Genomic DNA, 21,135 nt, shown 5'->3' with positions numbered 1-21,135 from the left:
CAACATGCTGAAAGTATCGTTAAACGCCAACAACCAATCATCAACGAGCTTAATGTAGCGTTAAATACCAACAATCAATCATCAACGAGCTCAATGTAGCGTTAAACACCAACAACCAACCATCAACGTGCTAAAAGTAATGTTAAATACCTCCAATCAATCATCAACGTGATGAAAGTAATGTTAAATACCTCCAATCAATCATCAACGAGCTTAATGTAATGTTAAATACCACCAATCAATCATCAACATGCTGAAAGTATCGTTAAACGCCAACAACCAATCATCAACGAGCTTAATGTAGCGTTAAATAGCAACAATCAATCATCAACGAGCTCAATGTAGCGTTAAACACCAACGACCAACCATCAACGAGCTAAAAGTATCGTTACACACCAACAATCAAACATTATCAGTCTTATATTCATTGATCATCTTAATTTGCCGTAGAAAAATAAATGTCACCATTATTTGCCCTTGAAAAACAAATGTCACCATTATTTGCCCTTGAAAAACAAATGTCACCACTATTTGCCCTTTAAAATAAATGTCAACATTATTTGCCCTTGAAAAAAAATGTTACCATTATTTGCCCTTGAAAAACAAATGTCACCACTATTTGCCCTTTAAAAATAAATGTCAACATTATTTGCCCTTGAAAAAACAAATGTCAACATTATTTGCCCTTGAATAACAAATGTCACCACTATTTGCTCTTGAAAAACAAATGTCACCACTATTTGCCCTTGAACAATAAATGTCACCATTATTTGCCCTTGAAAAACAAATGTCAACATTATTTGCCCTTGAAAAACAAATACCACCAATTTTAATCTCTTCTTACCGTAAGTTGAATACTTGATAATACTGGTGATATATTAACTCCAATACAACACGTGACTGCTCATAATCAGTTATTTACTAGTTATCTACATGATATTTACCGGTCATTTCACCCCCACCGTTCGATTTTGGGCATATTATTTCTTATATAGATATAGGAAGATACATTTTACTCTATGGAAGTTAAAAAAGTAATAAAAACTTCTCAAGTATATTTTAAATTACTGAAACAGTTCAAGTTAAAGAAAACACCACTAAGTACTATGCAAAATAAATATAATATCACAAAATTTATACAGCATATTTCCTTTGAAAAAATTAGCACAGTTTGAATAGGTTTCTAAGTCTTTATCTACTTTAATATAAGTTGTTAATGTTAAATTATGCAAGCAAATCAGGCTGAATCTATAGATAAAAAAGTAAAAGTTTAACTTGGTGGTGGTGGTCTTCTAGTGGTAGTCGTTGGTGGTACAGTTGTTGTCGTTGGTGGTACAGTTGTTGTTGTTGTTGGTACAGTTGTTGTTGTTGGAGGTATGGCTGTCGTTGTTGGTACTGTCGTCGTTGTTGTTGTGAGAACTGTTGTCGTTATTGTTGGTGGAACTGTTGTTGTCGTCGGGGGAACGGTAGTCGTTGTTGTTGGGATAATGGTCGTCGTTGTCGTTGGAGAAAAGGTTGTTGTGGTTGTTGGCAGAACTCTTGTCGTTGTTGTTGGAGGAACAAATTTCGTTGTCGTCGGGAGAACGGTTGTCGTTGTTGTCGGGGGGACGGTTGTCGTTGTTGTTCGTGGGACGGTTGTCGTTGTCGGAGGCACGGTTGTCGTTATAATTCGTGGGACGGTTGTCGTTGTCGGAGGTACGGTTGTCGTTGTTGGAGGTACGGGTGTCATTGTTGTGGAGGGTGAGGTAGTTATCATAGTGAAAGATGGTAGTGTAGATCCTCGGTGTCGGTTATTTTCTGTTGATGTTACAATTGCGGTAGCTGTTGATCTATCTCTTGGTTCTTCCGATGTCGGTGAAATGGTTGACGGTTGATGTCTCCAGCTATATCTATAGTTACAAATTCCGTCTATTGGATGGTGTTCATCCTCATAGTACTCTGCTTTATACTGAACTTCATTAAAACCGGCATGTAGTGGTCTCGTATTGGATAAAAAGAACTTCTCACTGCAAACTGACCTTTTTGTGATAAAACCTGGCACCTTAAATAAAAGAACAAAATAAAATTATTACAATTGATTTCAAAACCCTAGAACCTCAGACAAAAGATCAAACACATGTTACTTTATGTATATTTTCCAAAAAGCTAAATACAGAGCTAATTCAACCGATTTTTATAGTTCGTTCTTATGTTGTACTGTTAAACCACTGTCCCAGGTTAGGGGGGATCCCGCTAACATGTTTAACGGTAACCCCGCCACATTATGTATGTATATGCCTGTCCCAAGTCAGGAGCCTGTAATTCAGTGGATGTCGTTTGTTTATGTGTTACATATTTGTTTTTCGTTCATTTTTTTTTACATAAATAAGGCCGTTAGTTTTTTCGTTTTGAATTGTTTTACATTGTCATTTCGGGGCCTTTTATAGCCGACTATACGGTATGGGCTTTGCTCATTGTTGAAGGCCGTACGGTGACCTATAGTTGTTAATTTCTGTGTCATTTTGGTCTATTGTGGAGAGTTGTCTTATTGGCAATCACACCACATCTTCTTTTTTTTTTTTATATCTACACCATGATAGCATGATACTTTATGTATATTTGCCAAAAACAAAAAGCTAAAAAATGAGCTGCGTCATGAATAGCATGATAATTTATGTTTATTTACCAAAGACAAAAAGCTAAATAAATATCTACACCATGAATGATATGATCAGGTTTAATCATTTCGGCAAGGGGAAGTTTGGCCATTTTATAGCAGTCGTTTACATAATCTGAGTAAATAATGGCGATAACGGATAAGCGCATTGTTAGTGCACAAACATATGTCAAGGCGGGAACTCATAATTTTAAATATATACTGAGCCAATAAAGTTTAGCAACACCTTTTGTTTTCGTTGTTTCTACCAAAAACAATATTTAGATATCATGGATATACTCCTAAGGTTCACCGGTAATTTTAAACAGTCGTACTTTTTTCCGGTTGATTAATTTCCCGCCATTTAAGCTTTGCACGTGTAATTGACGTTTTACCTTCGGCACCTGTTCTTTTAAAACGAAATTCTAAATTTATTTAGACGCACCATTGGTAAGAAAAACACATAAACGTTCAAAAAAATTGCAATTGGCGTCAACCAGGCCTCCCCGAAAATGACCGTCAGAGAGTTCTTGGAACGGTTGATGCCGGAATGAGTGTTGCTGACGTCGCGGCTCGATTTAATGTGCATAAGTCAACAGTTTAGAGACTATCAAACAGATAATTACAAATTGCAACTGCACAGGATATGTCGAAATCTCAGACCACAAAAAACTCACGTCAAGGGAGGAGCGCTACCTTCCCTTTACGTCAACACGTGACAAGTTTTTTTCCGGCCACATGAGTAGTGCATTGATTAAGGGAAGCTGCTGGGGTGCTTGCCAATACTTCATCAATGCACGTTGAGCATGGACGAGAAATTGATTTTGAATATCACTATACCCATTTTTGCATTTTGACCCTACTGCGCTCCATACAAAGAAATTCCTAGTGAATACGAGTGATAAACATGCATGTTACTTCTGACATGTCATAATTCCAATTTGTAATTATTTAAATTATATGTTGTTATGATTTTGTAATAAAATATTTTTCTATATTTTTGTTGCTAAACATTTTTGGCTCAGTATATTATAGAAATCAAATCAGGCAAAAAAGACCGATCACGTTATAAAATTGTTTATATAGCAATATTTTATTCATACCTAAAAGAATACTATTTAAACAGTATGTAATCTTGAGTTTTCAGAGTAGACAATAGCGAGTCGATATCGTGTTTGTAAGTTGTATTCCAAGTCTTTATTTTTGTGTTTACATCGTTCACATCGTCAACATCGCGATGTAAACACGATGTCATACCCATATTGTATATATCGCGATGTTTAACATGTATTAAGAACCCCTTCTTTCTCCTAGGTTGAACCCCTTCAAAAATGGCTGGATCCGTCCATGAGTATAATACATTAAATAACACATAGATGAGATGGTGATAGAGCAGATTGATACAACTCGGTAAAGCACCGGTTGGCCATGTTTTCTCGCAGTACAAAATCACCCTCTCAGCTTACCAGAATCTCGGCTTTGTGTTATTCATATATACGTGTACTTTGAATATAAAAATGAAATTTACACTTTATTATTGGTCAAGATGGAAAAACTTGGCAAATGGTCCGGTATGAAAATTTAAGGGGACTTGAATTTGTTCTACTAGTATTTGTTTGGGTTTTTGTCCCTTTTGTTGTGCTTAAACTTCCCTTATTTTTGTTTTATCAAATGTCGCTCAGAAGAAAAAGAATATTCACAAACTTCTATAACGAGTTATCTGTGGAAATATTTACATTGACGTCATCATTGTTAACTATCCATTATATCACTATTAGATTTATAAACTTACGCCAAGTTCTATAATCGGTTGTTTGAAATTTATGGTTAATGTAATCTCGTTTTCATCAACTGGTTCAGTTATCCAAAGATAACAGCAATTCCAATACATTGACGTTGTAGATCTATGAACTGGTTGTGCATGACAAATTGGTCTCCTTGTAGGACCACCCCACCGTCGTCGCCACCACCCTCGCTGTCCATCACATATAAACAAAACAGTAAAAACTACTAAGATGACCAAAAGAAACTTCATACTGTATTTCAATGAAAGTGTGTGTTGCGTAATTTTTTTTTTAAATAGTAACAAGCTTTAGATTAATCGGAAACCACGGGTTGTCGCCACATGTAGTTCTTGGGGAAACTTCCCGGATCTAATTCACTGTATGTTGTAACGACAGGACTTTTATATGAATTTTATCATGATTTACTATACAGTTATACTATATTAAAAAAAAACTGAATGAGGAGCTGATTTTGTTTGTCGCTCCTCCAACAACAAGATAGCATTTATCACTGTGTGCACTGAATCTATAATCAACAGTGCAGTTTGTATGTAAGCAACACTCATAGTAAAGGCATGAGAAGAATTTTTTTTTCGAAAGAACTTCCCACTATCGGGTTCGTCAAAGGAAACAAATGTGACTGATTACAAAAACACATCAGTGTTTACAAAGAAGCAAGTTTTTTTTTTTTTGGGGGGGGGGGGAGGGAGGGATCCAACAACTTATCGCAACGTTCTAGAATGACAGTAATACGGCTTTTACCAAATACAGCATACAAGGAATATGTAATAAACTCGCCAATCTACTAAAACCTTTGTAACTTGATATCACTAGAAATCGCCATTATATAAACACAAAACTATACCACATCGAAGTAAGATACTAACTTTGCGGTTTGGGTTTTGCTCATTGTTGATTGCTGTGCGGTGATGGTATGCATTTCTATGCAATATATGACACTGGACGTAAAGCAATCAACAATCAATCAATCCAATACGATATAATCTGAAAGTGATTCATGTATGAAGGGTTGGGTTTTGATAAATCACAGAATAAAATGATTTATATAAGAACAAGATTTTAGGGATTGCTGCAGTGATTTGCAGTGATTTGATAAGATTGAGAACGGATTCGTTCCCATGCAATATAGTTTAGCCATAAATCAATCGTTTTGTGAATAAAGCGCCTGGCGTGAAACAGACCCCTATTAATTTTGATGTCAAACATTCAAAGTTCAAATTCACTACTGTTTGTTTTAATTGTTTATATCTGTCAACAATAGCTATCTTTTGGATAAATAATTAACAGACTTGTGGAGAGTTGTCTCATTGGCGGCTAAATAATTAACAGACTTGTGGAGAGTTGTCTCATTGGCAATCATACCACATCTTCTTTTTATATTAAAAACAAAAAAAGAAAAGATAAAAATACCCGACATGACTAAACCCTTTTTTTACAGAACAAGTCATTGTTTCCCCCATTATAGTCGTTAAGGAGACTAGTGTGAACCTATGTTGTTCTTTGTACACATTGGATGAGGCCAGAGGCTCACCGTTTAAGATAACATACAAACACGATGAAAGAAACAGAACGTATTCCCTTATGCAGTTATTAGCTAGAACAAAATGCCTGCACAGAAAACCGAAAAGATAACATGCAACATTGCCAATAACAATTTTTTTTCTGCAATCGTATTGAACAAAGTTGAAATATGTGGAAATAAGCGCATCGTTTGTTCAGATAAACTCATCATAGATTGAAATTTTATATTTGCGCCAGACGCTCGTTTCGTATACAAAAGACTCATCAGTGACGCTCGAAGAAACAAAATTAAAAAAAAACCAAATAAAGTACGATGATGAAGAGCATTGAGGATATAAAATTCCTAAAAGTTTTGCCAACGCCATACAATCCTTTAATATATAAACATAACTGCAATTGCGATCAAATAACGATAGAATTTGATTTAGACTCTCATTCGAAATATATTGACGCAGCTCTGCAAAAATGAAACTGTATGAAATAACTCACGGTCTTGCTGGTAAAAAATCGAAAAAATACTGAACAATTAGATATCAATGATTATGTTTAATGTTTAGATTTGTAGTCCGGTTATTGGCATGTTGGTTATGCAGGGGCTGGTGGACCGGCTGGTGCTGTGGTTGTTGTTGGTGGACCGGCTGGTGCTGCGGTTGTTGTTGGTGGACCTTCTGTTACTGTTGGTCTTCTGTTACACCCACATCTACCACGGAGTCGTCGTCTGCCATTGTACTCAGCTGTGTACTGAAGCTCTACCGAGCCGGCAGAAATAGAATCAGAATTAGTCAAGATAAACCTCTTATTACGGCTAGAATCTTTAATGGTAAAACCTCCAAGCTGAATAGCAAATTAGATAAATACATACGGCTTTCAATAAATTTGAGTATAGTAATAAAAAAATGTTACATCAAATCTATATATATATATATATTTACAGATCTAACATTGTTGGGTTGATGTTTAGACGAGTTGTATATATATATCTTAGAGCCCAGAGTGAATCATTTCATATAGCAGTTCACGGGTAATTTTGTTGTACTCCACTACAGATTGATATTATTTGTTAAATGACATGAATGAGTGTCGTTTGTTAAGCCAAACTCTAAACAAATAGGATATGCAATGCAATATCTATTGAGCAGGGTCGTTATTAAAAAGGTTTACAACTATAATTAAAACAGAATTTGTAAATCTGTTTCTTAAATTCAATTGAATATGGCAAGTTATTATAAATTCAGGAGCCCTTGTGACCACCCACCCCGTGTTTTGGTTGGGTTCATGTAGCCCAGTCTTTAATTTTCTATGTTTTGATTTGTGTGCTGTTGTCTGTTGGTCAGTTTTTGTTTTTTTGCTATGACATTGTCAGTTTTTTTTCTATGGCATTGTCAGTTTATTTTCGACTCGTGAGCTTGGATATCCCTCTGGTATCTTTTTCTCTTTCTGATACAGAAAACATGCAGATATATTTAGCTTCTTTTGTGTGAATGTGAAATAATTTGCAATAGTGTGGCTTTAATTTGTAATTAATCATTAAAAACAATAAGAATACAAGAATGTGTCCATAGCACTACTAAGTTTCAAGTTGACTTGACTTCAACTTCATCAAAACTACCTTGACCAAAAATTTAAACCTGAATGGGGAAAGACGGATGGAAATAACGCACAGATCGGAAAATATAATGCCCCTAGGTGGGGCATAACAACTGCTGTAGTAAGTCATGTAATCATTAGCAATAACATTGATGTTTCATTACTTATATAATAAGGGGTGTGGTTTATGTTGAGGATTCTGTTTATTTTTATAATCAGCATAATGTAACACGTTCTTTATTCTTTATGACCCATCGATTTTTTAAATAGATTGTTCGTCATCGTATTCGTATATTAGTTTATCAAAATCACCCTTTAGCATACATAAAAATCTGAACTTACACTAAGACTTTCGATTGGTCGATTAAATCTGAGAACAACTTCAAACTCTTCTGCATTCATATCTTCTTCCACATTGAGATAACAGTCTCCATCGTATGTCTTAATAGTTGACTCATCAGTAGATTCGTCATCATCTGGTCTGGGTCTACCAGGACGACCACCATCAGGACGATCGCCATCCGGTCTTGGTCCACCAGGACGCCTTCCTCCCTGTCGTCTGCCGTGACATTCAAGTGTTGTAAAAATAATTACAACTAGTACTAATATAAGCTTCATCCTGCCAAAAAAATAGTGATTTAAAGAACACTACAAAATACAATGAGACCCAGTCATTTTTTTTATAATTGCTGTAAACCAACTAATTTTCGCGAGCGATTTATTTTCGCGACGTTCGCGTAACGCAAATATAAATCGTCGCGAATATATAAAGTTGATTTTTTCCTTAGTAAATTTAAAATCGGGAAGTTAAATCAGCTTGAAGTTGACTACAAAGGAGTAAACGCGAAAAAAAATATTCGCGAAAATAAGTTGTTTTACAGTTTACAACTAGTTTGTATAAACTTCATCCTGGCAAAACATGTTGATTTTGCACCCACATAAAATTACGAAAGGAAGCATCCAATTCTTATTATTACTTGTTTATGCTACAACCATGAAATTACGAGTTATATCACATGTTTCGTGTTTTTTTTTCTTCAGTGCATTGCTGTGAAGTTGTCACGAAGAACACGTATTGTCCTGAATTTTACATTTTATTGAGAAATGAAAAGTAATGTTGGAAAGCCCTTCGATTGTAATTTAATCATCCATGGAATTTGACGATTCTACACAAACAGGAAAATATAAAGTCAAAAACCTATAGCTATTGATATACAATAGTAAGGTATCAGAACACCAATTTAAAATCACTATCTATTAACCAAATTTTTGCAATTTTCTCAGCTTTCTAAATGTTTTACCTTAAATTAACTTCATAGCAAACCAGGCATATCCTGAATTGTACATGTATGACCTTTCGCATGCCAACTTTTAACCCATGTTAAAAGTCTTCAAACGAAGAACTGCCGTTTAGGAAGCTATTACTACTAAAATTAAAACACGTAATTGTCATCTTGCGAAAAAATCCATGATATATATGCGGGGGGAAATAATCGAAAAGGTCCTTATTCTTAAATAAAATCGTTTTTGTTTAGATTTTCCGTTTTGTATTTTTTGTTGGTCAGGGTACCACTGTAAAACTCTTATTGACAAACTTTGGAAAAACTGTTTTTCTCTTTAAATGTGTCTAATCTTTTGGCATAAACTTAATAAATAAATATGTATATGTAATTTACTTTTAGGAAAGCTTACCTTGTTTTTATTCAATCTGGAATACCACCCGTATGTAACAAGTGGTCGTTATATACCGTCTCCTGACAGGTTAGGTCAGAAATCTGTGTATCCCTATGGCCATGCACCACACGAGATCGTGATCACTTTGAACTATTTACCCATCTTTTAAATGTTTATGTTTATACTGATTCATTCATTTTGTTTTCTTATAATCAACATCTTTATTATATGGAACGATCGATGCATCATGAAAATATCTAATGGTTTAATTTGAAAAACAAACTTGGTATAAAGACATCATTTGAATTTATAAAGAGTGAAATTATCAAATCTTTTCATACACTTATGAGAGGTTGTTCCTTGGCAATGTTTTTGAAAAACAAATATATGTTACATTGGTATACAAATAAGGAGATGTGGTATGATTGAAAATAAGATAACTATCGACCAGAAACCAAAGGGCAAGGGTTACGTTAAAGCATAGATGTATTACATATATGGTTAAAGCATTTGAAGTAATGCGGGAAAAAAACACAAGGTAAATGCAGTAAGCTATAAACTAAAATGGTCCGTGTAACTCTTAACAATTAAAAAAAATAAAAAGTTTTAGAAGTTTTCAAATTTTAGTTTTTTGAATTTATTTTATCAAAGTTTTAAAATATCAACATTCCAAATCTTCACTTTTTTTTTAAATTTTGAAAATTTCATCAAATAATTAAAATTCGAAAATTTTAAAATTCGGTTAGATGATTAAATGAGCTTTATAAATACTAAACCTAACATGCAATTTTAATCATTTCACTTTTTAAAAATATATTTTTTAAATTCTTTTTTAAGTATCAAAAATATATATAGAAAACGGACGATTATCATTTTGGGTACATGCAAAGTACGAAACGGAATAAAACAGAATGAAATGAAACGAAACAAAACAAAACCAATAAAAATCTTAAACGTTTGCTAAAACGAAACGAACAAAACATGACGAAAGATGACGAAATTGATTTATTCAGAACTGTTTGGTTTTCATAATTAGTTAATTAAAAGATAGCAGTGTAGTTGTTGGTCGTAATGGACAACAGGAATTCTAGGTTGGATAGTTTACTCAAATCTTACAATTGTGTAACTTTGTTTTACACTTTTGCCGAGACGTCACTTGCTTTATAAAGCTCCCATCATTAAGGAGAACAGTAAAAACTTACCAACTATTAGAATCATTGAACGAACATTTTGAACGATCTTTTGAATGATTATCTTTAGTCTTTTATCGAATGCATGACGATCATTAATGCCTGTTATTATTAATCTCCTAATTTAAATCAAGTATCTTTTCAAATTTTGGAGGTTGAACAAAACTAGTAAAGAATAGCAATCTATCAAGCGTTCGGGAGGTTAAACAAAACTAGTAAAGAACAGCTATCTATCAAGCATTCGGGAGGTTGAACGAAACTAGTAAAGAACAGCAATCTATTAACCATTCGGGAGGTTGAACGTAACTAGTAAAGAACAGCAATATATCAAGCATTTGGGAGGTTGAACGTAACTAGTAAAGATCAGCAATCTATCAAGCATTCGGGAGGTTGAACGAAACTAGAAAAGAATAGCAATCTATCAAGCATTCGGGAGGTTGAACGTAACTAGTAAAGAACAGCAATATATCAAGCATTTGGGAAGTTGAACGTAACTAGTAAAGAACAGCAATCTATCAAGCATTCGGGAGGTTGAACGTAACTAGTAAAGAACAGCAATCTATCAAGCATTCGGGAGGTTGAACAAAACTAGTAAAGAACAGCAATCTATCAAGCATTCGGGAGGTTGAATGTAACTAGTTAAGATCAGCAATCTATCAAGCATTCGGGAGGTTGAATGTAACTAGTAAAGATCAGCAATCTATCAAGCATTCGGGAGGTTGAACAAAACTAGTAAAGAACAGCAATCTATCAAGCATTCGGGAGGTTGAACAAAACTAGTAAAGAACAACAATATATCAAGCATTCGGGAGGTTGAACGAAACTAGTAAACAACAGCAATCTATTAACCATTCGGGAGGTTGAACGTAACTAGTAAAGAACAGCAATATATCAAGCATTTGGGAGGTTGAACGTAACTAGTAAAGATCAGCAATCTATCAAGCATTCGGGAGGTTGAACGAAACTAGAAAAGAATAGCAATCTATCAAGCATTCGGGAGGTTGAACGTAACTAGTAAAGAACAGCAATATATCAAGCATTTGGGAAGTTGAACGTAACTAGTAAAGAACAGCAATCTATCAAGCATTCGGGAGGTTGAACGTAACTAGTAAAGAACAGCAATCTATCAAGCATTCGGGAGGTTGAACAAAACTAGTAAAGAACAGCAATCTATCAAGCATTCGGGAGGTTGAATGTAACTAGTTAAGATCAGCAATCTATCAAGCATTCGGGAGGTTGAATGTAACTAGTAAAGATCAGCAATCTATCAAGCATTCGGGAGGTTGAACAAAACTAGTAAAGAACAGCAATCTATCAAGCATTCGGGAGGTTGAACAAAACTAGTAAAGAACAACAATCTATCAAGCATTCGGGAAGTTGAACAAAACTAGTAAAGAACAGCAATCTATCAAGCATTCGGGAGGTTGAACGTAACTAGTAAAGAACAACAATCTATCAAGCATTCGGGAGGTTGAACGTAACTAGTAAAGAACAGCAATCTATCAAGCATTCGGGAGGTTGAACAAAACTAGTAAAGAACAACAATCTATCAAGCATTCGGGAAGTTGAACAAAACTAGTAAAGAACAGCAATCTATCAAGCATTCGGGAGGTTGAACGAAACTAGAAAAGAATAGCAATCTATCAAGCATTCGGGAGGTTGAACGTAACTAGTAAAGAACAGCAATATATCAAGCATTTGGGAAGTTGAACGTAACTAGTAAAGAACAGCAATCTATCAAGCATTCGGGAGGTTGAACGTAACTAGTAAAGAACAGCAATCTATCAAGCATTCGGGAGGTTGAACAAAACTAGTAAAGAACAGCAATCTATCAAGCATTCGGGAGGTTGAATGTAACTAGTTAAGATCAGCAATCTATCAAGCATTCGGGAGGTTGAATGTAACTAGTAAAGATCAGCAATCTATCAAGCATTCGGGAGGTTGAACAAAACTAGTAAAGAACAGCAATCTATCAAGCATTCGGGAGGTTGAACAAAACTAGTAAAGAACAACAATCTATCAAGCATTCGGGAGGTTAAACGTAACTAGTAAAGAATAGCAATCTATCAAGCGTTCGGGAGGTTAAACAAAACTAGTAAAGAACAGCTATCTATCAAGCATTCGGGAGGTTGAACGAAACTAGTAAAGAACAGCAATCTATCAAGCATTTGGGAGGTTGAACGTAACTAGTAAAGATCAGCAATCTATCAAGCATTCGGGAAGTTGAACAAAACTAGTAAAGAACAGCAATCTATCAAGCATTCGGGAAGTTGAACGTAACTAGTAAAGAACAGCAATCTATTAAGCATTCGGGAGGTTGAACAAAACTAGTAAAGAACAGCAATCTATCAAGCATTCGGGAGGTTGAACAAAACTAGTAAAGAACAGCAATCTATCATGCATTCGGGAGGTTGAACAAAACTAGTTAAGAACAGCAATCTATCAAGCATTCGGGAGGTTGAATGTAACTAGCAAAGAACAGCAATCTATCAAGCATTCGGGAGGTTGAACGTAACTAGTAAAGAACAGCAATCTATCAAGCATTTGGGAGGTTGAACAAAACTAGTAAAGAACAGCAATCTATCAAGCATTCGGGAGGTTGAACAAAACTAGTAAAGAACAGCAATCTATCATGCATTCGGGATGTTGAACAAAACTAGTTAAGAACAGCAATCTATCAAGCATTCGGGAGGTTGAATGTAACTAGCAAAGAACAGCAATCTATCAAGCATTCGGGAGGTTGAACAAAACTAGTAAAGAACAGCAATCTATCAAGCATTTGGGAGGTTGAACAAAACTAGTAAAGAACAGCAATCTATCAAGCATTCGGGAGGTTGAACGAAACTAGTAAAGAACAGCAATCTATCAAGCATTCGGGAGGTTGAACAAAACTAGTAAAGAACAGCAATCTATCAACCATTCGGGAGGTTGAACAAAACTAGTAAAGAACAGCAATCTATCAAGCATTCGGGAGGTTGAATGTAACTAGCAAAGAACAGCAATCTATCAAGCATTCGGGAGGTTGAACGTAACTAGTAAAGAACATCAATCTATCTAGCATTCGGGAGGTTGAACACAGCATTCGGTAGGTTGAACGAAATTAGTAGAGAACAGCAATCTATCAAGCATTCGGGAGGTTGAACGAAACTAGTAGAGAACAGCAATCTATCAAGCATTCGGGAGGTTGAACAAAACTAGTAAAGAACAGCAATCTATCAAGCATTCGGGAGGTTGAACAAAACTAGTAAGGAGCAGCAATCTATCAAGCATTCGGGAGGTTGAACGTAACTAGTAAAGAATAGCAATCTATCAAGCGTTCGGGAGGTTGAACAAAACTAGTAAAGAACAGCAATTTATCAAGCATTCGGGAGGTTGAACGTAACTAGTAAAGAACAGCAATCTATCAAGCATTCGGGAGGTTGAACGTAACCAGTAAAGAACAGCAATCTATCATGCATTCGGGAGGTTGAACAAAACTAGTAAAGAACAGCAATCTATCAAGCATTCGGGAGGTTGAACGTAACTAGTAAAGAACAGCAATCTATCAAGCATTCGGGAGGTTGAACAAAACTAGGAAAGAACAGCAATCTATCAAGCATTCGGGAGGTTGAACAAAACTAGTAAAGAACAGCAAGCTATCAAGCATTCGGTAGGTTGAACAAAACTAGTAAAGAACAGCAATCTATCAAGCATTCGGGAGGTTGAACGAAACTAGTAAAGAACAGCAAGCTATCAAGCATTCGGGAGGTTGAACAAAACTAGTAAAGAACAGCAATCTATCAAGCATTCGGGAGGTTGAACAAAACTAGTAAAGAACAGCAATCTATCAAGCATTCGAGAGGTTGAACAAAACTAGTAAAGAACAGCAATCTATCAAGCATTCGGGAGGTTGAACGAAACTTGTAAAGAACATCAATCTATCAAGCATTCGGGAGGTTGAACGAAACTAGTAAAGAACAGCAATCTATCAAGCATTCGGGAGGTTAAACAAAACTAGTAAAGAACAGCAATCTATCAAGCATTCGGGAGGTTGAACAAAACTAGTAAAGAACAGCAATCTATCAAGCATTCGGTAAGTTGAACAAAACTAGTAAAGAACAGCAATCTATCAAGCATTCGGGAGGTTGAACAAAACTAGTAAAGAACAGCAATCTATCAAGCATTCGAGAGGTTGAACAAAACTAGTAAAGAACAGCAATCTATCAAGCATTCGGGAGGTTGAACGAAACTAGTAAAGAACAGCAATCTATCAAGCATTCGGGAGGTTGAACGTAACTAGTAAAGAACAGCAATCTATAAAGTATTCGGGAGGTTGAACGTAACTAGTAAAGAACAGCAATCTATCAAGCATTCGGGAGGTTGAACAAAACTAGTAAAGAACAGCAATCTATCAAGCATTCGGGAGGTTGAACGAAACTAGTAAAGAACAGCAATCTATCAAGCATTCGGGAGGTTGAACAAAACTAGTAAAGAACAGCAATCTATCAAGCATTCGGGAGGTTGAACAAAACTAGTAAAGAACAGCAATCTATCAAGCATTCGGGAGGTTGAACGAAACTAGTAAAGAACAGCAATCTATCAAGCATTCGGGAGGTTGAATGTAACTAGTAAAGATCAGCAATCTATCAAGCATTCGGGAGGTTGAACAAAACTAGTAAAGAACAGCAATCTATCAAGCATTCGGGAGGTTGAACAAAACTAGTTAAGAACAGCAATCTATCAAGCATTCGGTAGGTTGAACGAAACTAGTAAAGAACAGCAATCTATCAAGCATTCGGGAGGTTGAACGTAACTAGTAAAGAACAGCAATCTATAAAGTATTCGGGAGGTTGAACGTAACTAGTAAAGAACAGCAACCTATCAAGCATTCGGGAGGTTGAACAAAACTAGTAAAGAACAGCAATCTATCATGCATTCGGGAGGTTGAACAAAACTAGTTAAGAACAGCAATCTATCATGCATTCGGGAGGTTGAACAAAACTAGTTAAGAACAGCAATCTATCAAGCATTCGGGAGGTTGAACAAAACTAGTAAAGAACAGCAGAGATAACATATTACCGTTGTGATTACTGTTCTAAAGGTCGTTATTATAGTAGTACATGTCTGTCCATTTGACCTTTTATTGACCTTTTTTTTCTTTTTTTTCCCTGCTATTCTTTAGCTAACCTACTCCAATGAAAGTTTTCGCCACTGTATTATATTCCAATCATAACATATTATATAAAAAGAAAGATAGCATGAAATGAAATTGAATTACATATACTCGGTTCTAAAGACCGTTCAAATACATAGCACCCAGTGAATTTCTATATGTCGTAATACTGCAAGTTTATTGTAAAATGTTTCCAGGGCAGAAAATAAGCATTGAATCGAAAATGGTTAAATTTGATCAAAGTTGTAATATGTTTTGTGACTTAATGAAAAATATAACCTTGTAATTTTCCAAGTAATAGTTATAATCTAGAAACACGTATCAGTTTTAAATGTTAAGATTGCCTACTTTCTTATTCACATTTTCTTAATGAATACAAAAAAAGTGACCGGTTGTTAAAAAAAGGACGTTGTTGAGTGTTGTTCTCTGAAAAATTATCGGACATTGTAAAATGCTGAATTTTAAGGGAAATTCACGTACAATATGCGTACTTGTGCGTATTTTGTGTCTAAGATATGAATGGTATGCAGGTCGCATTTTTCGTTTAAAATAATTAACACAGTATTGCTCATGCCAATAAAACTGTAAAACTGATGACACGCAGTAATTAAAATGCCCACAGTCACATATGAATATAATCTAAGGACGCTTAATGCACAGCGGGAACTATTACATGGATATTCAGGCTGGGAAAAGTTTATTTGATATTCTTTATGTACGGTATGAATGTATTTATCTATCACAAAACTATCACGCTGAGTTGAATATTAATGACAATCGCTTAACATTATCTTGGCTCCAAGCTACTTATATTTGATCTAACTCTCAAAGGTAGCGTGTATAGCGGATTAGCAGTGTAAATAGATACTAATATTTAAAAAAATATTTGATTCAAATTTAATCAATTTCACAACCTCCCAAATTTTGGGCGAGCACAACGTTCATTGTGTCACCACTGATTCGGTATTTCACCTACCGTACTATTAGTTTTAAATTAGGAGTTAAGCTGGGGTCACACATTCACGATTTTTACTGGCGTCCTTGACAGGACCATTCCCGATTAAAATTTATTAAAAGTCTGATCAAGATCCTATGAATCGTGGATGGAAATTCAAACTTTAATTAAAATTTGTAAAAAAAATAGTTTAATCACGACAACAATCAGATATTGTTCAGGAAGCGTCGATATTCAACCGTTTCCAAGCGAATTTATCCCGATAATCCCGTTCTAAATCCGCTTCTAGTCCGATTTGTCTCTTTCACCAGGTAAAATTCTACCGAGTCTGTCACGACTGCGTCCCCATTCTACCGAATGTAATCCGACAGAGATCAGATAGTGACTAGACAATGAACCAACGCTGACGGAAGCTATCCGTTCGAAAACTGTCGGCATACTCGGGATGATCAGGTACTGTCGGAACGTAATCCTATCACGGTCCGCTCTATCGCATTGCAAACGGCTTTGTCTGGTCTCAGTCGTATTGTATTCTGTAATTGTCAGGACTCTCACGTGGGTATCATTGACGAATTTAGAATTAATAACGGGACTGTTTCGGTATCAATCGGCTCATTGTAACAACATAAGTGGAACATTATATTATAATATAAGAGGCACATAGTTACAATTTAGTTTCAATTTATTAAAGCGGTACATCATTGTTATAAACTATCAAAGCGGAACATTGTGACAATATAAGTGTCATTTTGTTACAATATAAGCTGTACATTTTTACAATATAAGCGGTACATTGAACAATATAAGCGGCATTTGTGTAAGCGGCATATTGTTATAATATAAGCGGTACATTTTACAATATAAGCGGTACATTGAACAATGAATATAAGCGGCATTTGTGTAAGCGGCATATTGTTATAATATAAGCGGTTCATTGGTTACAATATAAACATCACTCAGCTGAATAAAATTTCGAATAAAAAGAAATTCCTAAGACTGACAAGAGCCCCAAGATTGACAAGAACCCCTTCGATCGACAAGTGTCTAGCTTAGATCGGTAAGAACCCCCTACGATCGACAGAAACCCTTTAGATCATCGGTAGGAGCCCCTTAGATCGACAGGATCCCTTAAGATCGACAGCAGCTCATAAGATCGACAAGAGCTCTTAGATCGCAGCAGCCCTTAAGATCGCTATGGACACAGTCCCTGAGCATGATCGACTGGAGCCATATCTACATAATGTAACCGGGTAGACACAGTCGTTATTGTTACATTCGAAATCAATAGGTTTTTACCCAAACCTGCATTCTGGCAAATAGTCTCCAATGTAACAATATTTATTTTTATTATTGTTTCATTTCACTGAATGTAACCGTAGACAGTGCCATTTGTAAAAATAAACCGCATTATAGGTCAAATTACGGTCTTCAGCACGGACCTTTAGCTCAAACCGAACAGCAAGCTATAAAATCTTCCCCCTCAAATGACTAGTTTAAAACTATTACATATGTTAAAGAAAATATAAAAATTAAAAATATCATTGTATCATAATTTTGATAAAACATTGCACAATATAACAACTTGAAGTTGATCCCATAGTTTCAAAAATCTCACAGGCTCGACAAAAAATACAAACAGCATATCGAATCTGAGCAGATAGTGAATTGCTTTAAATATAAGAAAAGTACGTAGAATTTATAGTAGATTCAGACTTTTACAAAAGATTCAAATAAATATATTAACTGATCTATTTGAGTAAATTTAGTCCCTTTTTATTTAAAATTACAATCCATTGAAAAAAGAAGCACAAGGCTGATGTGCTTTTGACCAGTTTTTCTTATTCTATGTCGATTATTTGTTTTATTTTCAAAATTCAAGTGTACGCCCGGGCGTTTTGACGTAAACGTAGCTACGCGCATGCAAAGACACACGAAGTTTAGGTCACGAAACGGGGTTTTGTGTACTTAATTTAGACAGTTTTTGTAGATCAAGTGCTTATAACATTTTTAACATTAATAATCATAATGAAATGAAAAAAAAACTTATACCTAATGAAATCCTTTTTGACTATTTAAATAAACCATGAATGAAACCAATGAAAATATAAAAACCGAGTAAATATAGGCAATTTTGTGTTGACGTAAGCGATATAAATTTTGCCGCCATTTGCAATTTGTAAACAAAGCAGACCGCGAAATTTTATGTTAATTTATTAACTATGAATTAATTTACTGTACGATGTATATAAAACAGGTAAAGAATGATGCTATGGAAATGCATTTAATGATACTATTTTTATGCGTCCGAAATGCATTTCCCTTTAAGCTATAAATATTGCAACCGCGTCCCTGACATATTCCCAAAATTTTGTACATTAGCACACATTGAATATATACTGATGTTGGCATTTAATTGACTTGGTATTACTGGTATTAACTGGTAAACGAAATAATGTGAAATAAGTCATTGTGCTGAGGAGCTAATAGGGGTTACAAAACAAGGTAACTGAATTATGGTGCACATTTGTGCCTTGTATGAACTGTAGTCCATATTCGGTCATCTTGTTGGTTCGTCCGGACATTGTTATTGTACTTATCACTCAAGAAAACTCTGCAATGACATCACTACTCTAATACCACTTCTAAATAAAAAACATTTCTAAAAAATATGTTTCACTATTACTCTAAAGTATTGTACAAAAATGCTGAAGAATTACGAATTTGCCAGTATTGTTGATGTTGATGTTTATGGAGATTATGTTACACTGATCCCAAGCCTGCATGTTGTCTGAAAAGTTGTCATTACAGACAATTGAGGTTTGTGTGAAAAATAAAATGGGATGTGGTAAAATGGACACTGTATCTTGAAACTAAAGTAATGCTGTTTGTCTGCCATTACTGGACATCACGGACGTCCTAGTAAGATTTTGACTACACAATACAATATATGTAAACATTAAGAGAATAGAGTTGTTGTATGACGTCAATAGTTGAACTGCAGGGCTCACGCTACCAGGCGACTTGGGCGAAGAAGTCGCCTTCCCGACCGTCACTTGGCTTTCCCCAACCCCCAAAAGCGAAAACAAGTCGCCCTGTTCTTGACGATAGTCGCTTTCAGTCGCTTCCGTCAACAGACATTTTCAATTTTTACCAAGTTGATGAAACATCAATTTTTTACTGCTAATTAAAGAAATTCAGACATAAACGATTCATTATCTTTAGAAAAAGAGGTTGAAGCATTGTCTTCGCAGTGTGTAGCAGGTTATTTGATAAAAATACAACTTTTTATCACTTCGTGCATTTCCGCAACTTGCGCATGTTCCGGTGCTTGTTACTCGAAAGCGTACATCAACCTAAATTTCGGCGGCAAAATAAGTTTGTTACTTCATTTAAACGTGATAAAAGTTGCCTCCAGTAAATGCTTAATCCTTTTATTGCATTAAAACCGTCATGTTCCTTTCCAAATAACTTGTCAAACATCGTTTATTTTTGTAAATTTTCTTGCATTCGTCCGCCATTGACCGATTTCTAAACTATGGATCTGAACCGGACCAGCTATGACCGAAATCTGTACTTTTACAATAATTACTACGGACGCACGGATGGAACAGCTGACAGAAGAATATTGATCCCAAAGAGAAATTACGCATTCCACACGCATTAAGAGACTTTTGGTTACATCTAATTCATTGGTGTATATAATTACCAATATTTTTTATGGATTGTTTCAAACTATTGATTAAAGTTGCTTAACTCTGAGACTATTATACTAATATCAATATATTATGGCCCAGCTTAATAACTTTTATATTTTTTTTTATGAGAAACACTGAATTTCATACACAAGATAATTTTTAATTAAATTGTAATTGATATATTATAATTTCTTTACATTTTTTAAAATAAAATTATTTTTTTTAGTGCTAGATATTTAGTTGGTAGGTTCTCACAAGAACCTTAGTAAAACTTAAACAACTTTTTATTTCAAATGTTACTTTAATTGTAATTTTTTACTCATATGAATTGAACAACATATAAAGAACATTATTTACATAGGCCCTTTATACTATTGTAAAATCCAAACATTGTAGCGCACCGCGCGAATGAGCACTTCTCTTTCAAATCTCACCACTTCTCCCTATCAGTTTCAAAAAGAGAAGTCACTTCTCCCTATAATTCTTAAGTAGTGTGAGCCCTGTAACTGATGCAAATTCTCGCGTGAAGAAGGGATTTCTCCACTAATTAAATTACAGGGATGAGATTCCTTTATTGTAAGACAATTTTCATGGATTTGTATTGAAAAATGAGGTATAGAGTTGGTAATAGTACATGGTAAAAATAGATACAAGTCAAATCTGCACATGTACATGTACATATGTAAACTTTTAAGTCATTAGATAGTTTGGTTATTTAATTCCTCACAAACAGTCAGGGGTACAAATTTACTTCATGTGAATCAGAAATGAAAATGTAATACAAATATATAGCTTATTGCACGTTTTACTTTAACTTTTTCTTGTTATGAAAATAAAGAGATTATGAATTATTGTGAATGATTATAAAAAAGAAGATGTGGTATGATTGCCTATGAGACAACTCTCCACAAGAGACCAAAA

At 35.0% G+C, this 21,135-nt stretch overlaps 3 protein-coding genes across 3 annotated transcripts in view; 1 reads left to right on the top strand and 2 right to left on the bottom strand.

Moving 5' to 3' along the window:
- Positions 1-1,105: 1,105 nt before the first annotated feature.
- On the bottom strand, positions 1,106-4,805 carry LOC139518688 (salivary glue protein Sgs-3-like). Its single transcript, XM_071310157.1, has 2 exons — positions 4,428-4,805; positions 1,106-2,041 (listed from the first exon to the last, which is right to left on the bottom strand). Exons 1-2 carry the CDS (start codon positions 4,668-4,670, stop codon positions 1,271-1,273), a joined length of 1,014 nt encoding a protein of 337 aa, XP_071166258.1. The 5' UTR covers positions 4,671-4,805; the 3' UTR covers positions 1,106-1,270.
- A 1,687-nt stretch (positions 4,806-6,492) lies between these two features.
- LOC139518355 (uncharacterized) lies at positions 6,493-9,388 on the bottom strand. The gene is made up of 3 exons (XM_071309908.1): positions 9,241-9,388; positions 7,891-8,167; positions 6,493-6,795 (listed from the first exon to the last, which is right to left on the bottom strand). The coding sequence occupies exons 2-3, from the start codon at positions 8,164-8,166 to the stop codon at positions 6,547-6,549; spliced, it is 525 nt and encodes a 174-aa protein (XP_071166009.1). The 5' UTR covers position 8,167; positions 9,241-9,388; the 3' UTR covers positions 6,493-6,546.
- Positions 9,389-18,646: 9,258 nt separating this feature from the next.
- LOC139518685 (structural maintenance of chromosomes protein 3-like) overlaps positions 18,647-21,135 on the top strand; it is a 58,600-nt gene continuing 56,111 nt past the window's right edge. The window contains exon 1 of the mRNA XM_071310156.1: positions 18,647-18,773. Coding sequence (XP_071166257.1) covers positions 18,759-18,773 — 15 coding nt within the window. The 5' untranslated portion in view covers positions 18,647-18,758. The remainder of the gene's footprint in view (positions 18,774-21,135) is intronic.

The sequence above is a fragment of the Mytilus edulis genome, chromosome 4, assembly GCF_963676685.1.
Source record: "Mytilus edulis chromosome 4, xbMytEdul2.2, whole genome shotgun sequence".
NCBI classification, from domain to species: domain Eukaryota; kingdom Metazoa; phylum Mollusca; class Bivalvia; order Mytilida; family Mytilidae; genus Mytilus; species Mytilus edulis.
Note: the sequence above shows the minus strand (reverse complement) of the source record. Positions and strands in the feature narration are given on the sequence as shown.

Coding starts and splice junctions, on each gene's coding strand:
- LOC139518355 (XM_071309908.1), bottom strand. CDS start 8,166: ATGAAGCTTATATTAGTACTAGTTGTAATTATTTTTACAACACTTGAA. Junction 6,796..7,890: donor GACCAATCGAAAGTCTTAGT/GTAAGTTCAGAT, acceptor TTTGCTATTCAG/CTTGGAGGTTTTACCATTAA.
- LOC139518688 (XM_071310157.1), bottom strand. CDS start 4,670: ATGAAGTTTCTTTTGGTCATCTTAGTAGTTTTTACTGTTTTGTTTATA. Junction 2,042..4,427: donor AACCGATTATAGAACTTGGC/GTAAGTTTATAA, acceptor CTTTTATTTAAG/GTGCCAGGTTTTATCACAAA.